Source organism: Cryptosporidium andersoni, assembly GCF_001865355.1.
Source record: "Cryptosporidium andersoni isolate 30847 chromosome Unknown contig_59, whole genome shotgun sequence".
In the NCBI taxonomy this organism is placed as follows: Eukaryota; Apicomplexa; class Conoidasida; order Eucoccidiorida; family Cryptosporidiidae; genus Cryptosporidium; species Cryptosporidium andersoni.
The window spans coordinates 89,057-97,533 of NW_027122832.1; the positions used below are offsets into that span (position 1 = coordinate 89,057).

Genomic DNA, 8,477 nt, shown 5'->3' on the forward strand with positions numbered 1-8,477 from the left:
ACAAAGAATTACAAAGTGAAGATCATTACAAAGAATTGCAAAGTGAAATCAAATATTTAAATAGTAATTATAATCAAGTTTCAAATATGAGTGATAATAATTGCAATCATAAAAATTTAAATATAAAATTACTAAATAAAAAAGAAATTAATAAGAAATCTTATCTAATAAATACCTTAGAATTTGAAAAAACAATCCGTCCCTTTGCTATACCTTTATGGTCAACATCTTGGAATAGTATATCAACATATAAATTTTGAATAATTCAAATAATTCATAATATATCCTGTCAAAGATAGATATGAAGATGAAGATTAAAATCTAACCTTTTCTTTTTTATTTTAAATAAAATGAATATTTTATTAACTTCAAATTCTTAAAAAGAGTGGAAAAAACAATCATATTTTATTATTATTTATATAATATTAACTAGTAATTCCAAATTTCTTCACTTTATAAATCAATAATAATAGATATTTAAATTTATTTTATATTAATTTTAAATTAAATCCTAATTGTAGATTAACTATCTTATCACAAAATATTAAATTAAGTATATTTATATTACAATAAATTTGTTATTTTATTATCTATTATTATCTTCCCTAACTAAATCATCATCTTCACAAAATATTTCATTCATTCTATTATTATTAGTTCTATATTTCAATTTCTTACTTGTATTATAAATATTATGAATGAAATATAATGTACAAGTAATACCAAGTATTAAACAAATTATAATTGCTGTTATAATTCCAAATTCAGTTAATGTTGGTAGTATTCCGTATTTAAGATTTTGTCTATAACAATATCGTTCAAATGAATCTATTTCTAATTTAGATTTTGTAAATGGTATCTCAGAATTAGGTAATACCCAAAAAATTTCACTACTATCTTGATGAAATGGATATTCTAATTGTTGTACTAATATCATATAATATGTAATACATGAATGATGAGATAATCCTATTAAATTTATCTCATTCTTCATATTTTCAAATACTTGACGATGTTCACGTTCATTATGGTTTAATGGATTAATCGCATATAAATGAAATAAAACCTTATTTGGTAAATCTAAATATGAATTATATTTTACAGTTATTGATTCATTATTTCCATATGGTCTTGATAATTTAGGAGATATTAACATTATTTGTTTATTAATATTTGGTCTATTTAAAACTACAAATGGTTTAGTAATTAAACCATTTTGTAATAAATATTCCATTGTATTATTTGGATTATTACCAATTATTAAATATGAACCAGCTTTTAATTCACTTGGTATTACAAGATTATAATATCCAGTATTTGGTAATGTATAAATTTTATTGGGAATAGGAGATAGTTGAGAATTTAAATTATCATTATTTAAAAAGTTTGATGTTAATAATTTTGTTTCATAGATATAAAAATTTATAATTGTTAAATTTGCAAAATATCCAGAATTCCAACTAATTGATATAGATTCACCATTTAATAAATCACGATTATTATTAACTAATCTAATCTTAGCACTAATATTCATTATATATTTCTATTTTATAATATATCTCATTTTAATTATTTCTTATTAAAGTAGAAAAAGTAAATAAAAGAAATATAATTATTTAAAATATTGATAAATTTATAATTAATAAGAATAAGAATAATTATCATATATAATATAAAATCTTCAAATATTAATTTCTAATTATTTAAATTTATCTCAATTCATAATTATACTTAAAATATATTTCTAATATTATCCAATAATACCATGTCCTCTACTACTAGCCATTCTTGATATAGGTTGTTCAAGTTCTGGATTATGAGTTGGACAATATTTTAATAAATCTAACATACTATTTTTAACTATTTCCTTTAATTCTTCAATATTAGTATCCTCTGTTAATTTAATTGGATCACCATAGGCAACATATATAGTACCAATGTCCATAAATGCTTCACCTAAAGGCCAACAAGTCCAATTATTATGCATAACTACCGGAAGTATTTCACATTTATTCTCAATAGCAAATCTAAAAAAACCATTTCTAAATGGTTGTAATCTTCTTAATTTTGATCTTGTACCTTCAGGAAATACTACTTGTCCAAATCCAATTTCTTGTAATTCAGCACAACGTTTAAATAATAATTGAGTAGTACCAGATTTAACACCCCAACCACCTTTATCACCAGTAAAATAAATTGGCATATCATATGTCATTTGAACAACCCAACCAACAATTGGTATTTTAATTAAATCAGCTTTATATACATATTTTAATTCCCATGGAAAGTGTGAAGAAGAAATTATCCAAGGATCAGCAGATGATAAATGATTTGACATAAGAACAGTTCTTCTAGGTTTATATGATTTAGGTGGATTACGTACAATTACAACTTTCCAAAATGGATTTAACCAAACAACAAGTAGATTACACCAAAATCTAAATGCCATACCCATAATTTTAATTTTAAAATATTCATTAGTTAATAGATATGGAAATAAGAGTATCCAAAATGTTATTTGTGTAATAAATCCAAATATTACTGCTAATACAATCATCATATATATATATATAGATACAATAATCCTTAATATAGTAGGTGTTGTTGATTTCTTAAATATATTTGGATTTCCTGAAGACTCTCCAGATATTGAAGAACTCATCTCTTATTTATTTTTTTCCCTTTCCAATTATTTTAATCTTATAATTATTCCTTATAAATATTGTACTAATTTAGGACCAAGGTAATACAATATTAATAATTTATATATTTTAGCGCTATAAATTAAATTAGTAATAATACGTCGATCTGTCTATAAAAAAAAAAGTACTAGATATTATAAAAAATAATTCCATACTTTATAATTTATTGATTAATCAATATTTTAATAATATCTCAATATTTAATCTTTTTATTAAACATATATAATAATTAGTATTAAATTAAATATTATTGAGATATTATTAGAATATAATAATTTTTTTAATATTATATTAGATACAACAATATTTTACAACCTAAATAGTATAGTATATATAATTTTTAATTAAATAAAAAGTTGACAATACTTATAAAGATTTTATTATTCTATTCTATAATATATTATATATTAGATTTTATAAATTATATGTATAGGCGCGCTTTTGCGCATGCTTGTGCATGCATGCAATGTTATAATTGTATATAATTATGTGTATATTTATATCTAAAGACTTTTAGAAAAAAAAGGGAATGATAGTTTAATAATATTAATTATATATAATTAATTATATATAGATGGAAATATATTATAACAAAAGAGATTATTTTATTTAATAAAAATGCTTTGATAATACTATTATAAATAATTCTATATTAAAAAAAAAAAAAAAAAAGTGATATTACCAAATTATATATAAATAAATAACTTGATATTAGTTATTAAAGTATTTTTTTTAAATCTTATAAAAATCAATATTGTTACCTCTTTTTTAATAATAAATGTATAACAAACCGCTGATATGGGTATAATATCTAATTTATCAAATTAAGTAATTTCATTACTTTATGTAAAAATAAAATTATTTTGATATATTGTAAATAATATTTAAAAATAGAAAATGATTTCTGGAACTAATATAAATTTAATATCTACAGATATAATTAATCATAAAACTTCAAATAAAAATATATTGATAGGTAAGAAATAAATAAAATTATTATTTTATAAAATATATATTTATTATATTCTTTTTTTATCTTTTTAATATTATATATTAAATTAATAATTATTATTATATCAAAAATCTGTATTTTAATATTTAATAATGGAATAATGGACATCTTATTATTAGATTATGAACACAATATGGCTAGTAAATGTATATTTCCTGAATGTAATTATATATTGTCAACTTATAATGATTCTATAATAATAAATTTAGATATAAAATCATTAAGTATTAATAAATTTGAAGAATATATAATGGATAGATTATCAATACTTCATTTTATAGATAATAAATGTAATAATGATGATAATAAATCATTATTAGAGTCAAATAATAAAAATATTATTGATTTATATTTATCAGAAAAAGGATTTAAATTACCAGATATAAATAAAATTATTAATAAAGAAAATTCACAAATAAATAATATCAAATATTATGAAATTATTGAAGAAATATTTATTAAAGATGTAATTAGTCATTTTTTCTTAAAATTAGTTTATTTAAATAATCGTGATAAACAAGATTGGTTTATAAAACAAGAAATTAGATTAATGATATTTAAATTATCTAATATTATTAATAGTAATGTATTTACAAAAAGTTATAATATTAATAAAAAAATAGAAATAATTAATAAATTAATGATATCTAATTTTGGAGATAATTACCCATTTTTATATTATGATAATATATTAAATAATAAAGAATATGAAGATATATGGTATAAAGCTATAAGTATTATACCAAATGGTAATAATATTAAAAGATTATTAAAAGTACCATTTTGGCCAGATGGATATAATTTTATAAAATATCGACGATATTTTATAAAAGATGGTATATGTTATATTCCTGAAAATGAATTAGAAAATCTATTTATTTCAAGATTTAGAAGAAATTTAATTAATACAATTAATTTATTAAAAAATGATGAATATATTTTAAATAAATATATATATTCTGATTTACGTATATCAGGATTTTTAAGAAATATTGGAAATTCATATTTAGGATCAGATTATAATTATAATGAAGATATTAATGATTTAAATAATATAATTGGTAATAAATTAGATATATCTAATATAAATAAATTATCAATAATATCATTTCCATTATGTATGAGACGTTTATTTGAATATTTAAAACAAGATCATCATCTTAAACATTGGGGTAGATTACAATTATGGTTATTTTTAAAAGGTTGTGGAATGAATTTAGATGAACAAATAAAATTATGGAGATCATTATGGATTGATCATACATCATTTGATAAAGAAATTAAATATAATATAAGACATGCATACGGACAAGAAGGAAAAAGAAGTAATTATTTACCATATCCATGCAATAAGATTATTAATGGCTTACCATTACCAGGAAATGGACAAAATCATGGATGCCCATTTAAAACATTTGATACAACATTATTAAAGAAATTATTACAAAATTATTATGGGAATTTGATAGATCCTAATCAAATCCAAAATATTACTAATTTAAGTAAAATAGGACATTATCAATTAGCTTGTTTAGATTTATTTAAAACTTTACATCCTGATTCAAATGCTCAAGGTATAGGAAATCATCCAAATTCATATTTTAAACAAAGTATGATTTATTGGAATAAAAAGAATTGATTTAATATTATATTAAATAATATTAATTATTATAGTAATTATTAGGATTAATCTAATTTTAAGATTAAGATAATTAGAATATATATTAGATTTATTATAATGAGAATATTTTAATATTAATATTTTATAAATAATGTAAATAATATAAATTATTAATTTATTTAGATTTTGTTTGTATGTTTGTTTATATTATTATTATTATTATACTTTGTACTTTATACTTTATTATTATTAAATTGATATTATTAATTTAAATATAGTTTAGAATAAGTAATAAATATACTAATAGAATAATTAAATTATATATTATAAAATACCTTTAATATTTAATTTATCTTATTTTTTTATAATATAATTTAATAAAAAGTAAATAATAATATAAAGATATAATTTATAAATTTAATATTATATACTTAAGATAATAATTTAATATAATAAATTAGGGTAAAATATTAGAAATATAAAATATTAATATTAAATGATATAAACTTTAAACTTTAAACTTTAATTAGAAGAAAAAAAAGTTATCTCACTAATTTATAATAATAATATATATTAAGTTAATTATACCTAAATATGTTATAATAAGCTAATTTGGATTTTCTTTTTTTTTTTTTATTTTTTTAAAGAAAAGAAAAAGATAAACTTCGATACTACACTACACAGGATTAGCGCAAATAAATAATGTCCTGTCTGTCTATGACTGGACCCATGTAAAAAGGGTTAATGCAATCTTATAGATACAGGAAAATCTAAAGATTATAAAAAAATTGGAAAAAAAATGACCTAAGGTTAATATGTATACTAATATAAATAATATTTCAGAATATTTAATATCCCATAAATGTATTTTGGGTATTCATACTTTGGAAAAATTATTAGAAAATAATGTAAAAGATAATAGAAACAGTTGTATAAATGCAATGGTGAATATTCTTACAAATAATTCTAAAAAAATTCTAAAACAATCATTAAATTTAAAATATCAAAAAGGAAAAAATAAAAATTATAAAAATAGATCAAAAGAAAAAAATGATAATAATATAGAAACATATATTTTAGATTATACTAGAGATTATGACATTACAAAATCTAATAATATATATAAAAATGATATTACATATTTAGATAATGAATTATCAAATTATAATTCTAATAATTTATTAAGATATATAAGAAATGATTGTGGATCATGGAATATATCTATACCAAATGAATTAGGTATACCTAAAGATAAATTTGAAAAAATAATCTTTGATAAATATATAGAATTTTGTAAAACTCGTAATTATAATGATTCATTTGCAAATTGGGCTAAATTATGTGAAGATAAATATGAAATACCTAATTCAATAATCCAATATGCAAATAATGGATGTCATGGTATAAAAGAAGCTTTATATAGAATTAGAAAAGTAGATATAGGATTAAATGGAATTCCTAAAGATCTAATTTTAGATATACTTAGAATTGGAACTGTTTCAAATTTAAAAATGAATTATATTAATAAAAATGTGGATAATATACAAAATAGAACAAGACTTGTAATAGGAAATAGTAATATAATATCAAGAAATGAAACTATAAAAGGTGATACTATAGATAATTCAGATAATAAATTATCTAATTTAATAAATTTAAATGAAGATATATATAAAGAGGGATTACAGGATAATATTTCTACATATAATAAATTAATGTATAATATTAATATGCCACAACATTTATTTTTAAAAGAAGCTATTATATCTCATAAAATAAAAAATAAAGAAATTTTGGATAAAAAATTATTATATAATAATGATTCATGTTATATAAATTCACAAAGATATTGTAGTTGTGATCCAAGTAAACTTAGAGAATTATTTTCAGAAAAACATAAAAATACAAATATTAATAATTCAAATAATGAAATATTACATTTATGGATGGGATCTTATGCATTAGCAAGAAATGATAAGAGAATTAAAGGTGGTGAAGATGGTTGGTTTTTAGCAGAATATCTTCAATGTATGGGTGTAGCTGATGGAGTTGGAGAATGGGAAAGTCTTAGTGGTGTAAGTGCAAGAGAATTTTCTAATTTATTAATGAAAAATACATTAAAAGCATTATATGATCCAAATATTAATTTTCTTAAGAAAGATGGATTATATTTAAATAATATATATAATATAGAAGAAAAAGATTTGATTAAATATCCGTCAAGTATTGCAAAAGCTGCATTACAGAAAAGTTTAGATGAATGTGATCATTCAGGTATTCATGGTGCTAGTACTGCTCTTGTAATGTGTTTTGATAATATAAATAATATTGCTGGGTTTGCAAATATGGGAGATAGTGGTGCATTAGTTTTGAGAAGAATTCAATTTGATAGTGGAAGAATGGAAATAGTAAGACGTGTTAAGGAGATGCAACATGAATTTAATTGTCCATATCAATTTGCAAGATTACCTGCAGAAAAAGAATGGTTAAAATTAATGAAAAATGGTTATAATGAAATAGTAAAAATAGCAATAATGGAAAAAGAATGTAAAATGAATAATCAAGAAACAAATTTATTAGTATGTGATAGTCCAGAAATGATAGAATTACTAGATGTTAATATTAAAGAAGGTGATTTAATTATAATTGGAACAGATGGAGTATTTGACAATTTATTTGATATAGAAATTAGTACAATAGTTGGTCAAGCATATTCTCCATATGAATCGAAAATGCTTTATGGAGAAATAGGAAATACAACTACTCCTATGGCAATTGCAAAAGCAATTGCTTTATCAGCTTACTATAAATCTTTAGATCCAAGGTCTAAGACTCCATTTGCTAATCAAGCAAAGAAACATCTAGGAGTAAGTAGTAATGATCCGAATACAAATTCAGCTTATCTAGGTGGTAAAGAGGATGACATAACTGTTCTTGTTGCATGGGTAGTTAATCAAAAGGACTTAGATAAACTTAGCAGTTCAGATATTTCTGTATTTGATCTTCAGTAACAATGACTTATTTATTGATAATATCACTATAATATATCTCAGGTTATTTATTAGAGAAAAAAGGGAACGATATAAAACAAAACAACCCAGTTAAAAGTAATTATCCTCTCAATATATTTAATATTTCAAAT

At 19.9% G+C, this 8,477-nt stretch overlaps 5 protein-coding genes across 5 annotated transcripts in view; 3 read left to right on the forward strand and 2 right to left on the reverse strand.

Moving 5' to 3' along the window:
• Positions 1 to 260, forward strand: part of cand_022090 (uncharacterized protein) — a gene marked incomplete at both ends in the record, with an annotated part of 2,451 nt that extends 2,191 nt beyond the window's left edge. Inside the window, one exon of the mRNA XM_067212439.1 lies at positions 79 to 260. Within this exon, the coding sequence (XP_067068928.1) occupies positions 79 to 260 (182 nt within the window). The remainder of the gene's footprint in view (positions 1 to 78) is intronic.
• Positions 261 to 586: 326 nt separating this feature from the next.
• cand_022100 (uncharacterized protein) lies at positions 587 to 1,534 on the reverse strand (the record flags this gene model as incomplete). Its single annotated transcript, XM_067212440.1, has 1 exon — positions 587 to 1,534. One exon carries the CDS (start codon positions 1,532 to 1,534, stop codon positions 587 to 589), a length of 948 nt encoding a protein of 315 aa, XP_067068929.1.
• Positions 1,535 to 1,750: 216 nt separating this feature from the next.
• On the reverse strand, positions 1,751 to 2,662 carry cand_022110 (1-acyl-SN-glycerol-3-phosphate acyltransferase protein; the record flags this gene model as incomplete). The annotated part of the gene is made up of 1 exon (XM_067212441.1): positions 1,751 to 2,662. One exon carries the CDS (start codon positions 2,660 to 2,662, stop codon positions 1,751 to 1,753), a length of 912 nt encoding a protein of 303 aa, XP_067068930.1.
• Positions 2,663 to 3,599: 937 nt separating this feature from the next.
• On the forward strand, positions 3,600 to 5,353 carry cand_022120 (DNA large subunit family protein; the record flags this gene model as incomplete). The annotated part of the gene is made up of 2 exons (XM_067212442.1): positions 3,600 to 3,678; positions 3,834 to 5,353. 2 exons carry the CDS (start codon positions 3,600 to 3,602, stop codon positions 5,351 to 5,353), a joined length of 1,599 nt encoding a protein of 532 aa, XP_067068931.1.
• Positions 5,354 to 6,150: 797 nt separating this feature from the next.
• On the forward strand, positions 6,151 to 8,346 carry cand_022130 (uncharacterized protein; the record flags this gene model as incomplete). Its single annotated transcript, XM_067212443.1, has 1 exon — positions 6,151 to 8,346. One exon carries the CDS (start codon positions 6,151 to 6,153, stop codon positions 8,344 to 8,346), a length of 2,196 nt encoding a protein of 731 aa, XP_067068932.1.
• Positions 8,347 to 8,477: the final 131 nt, after the last annotated feature.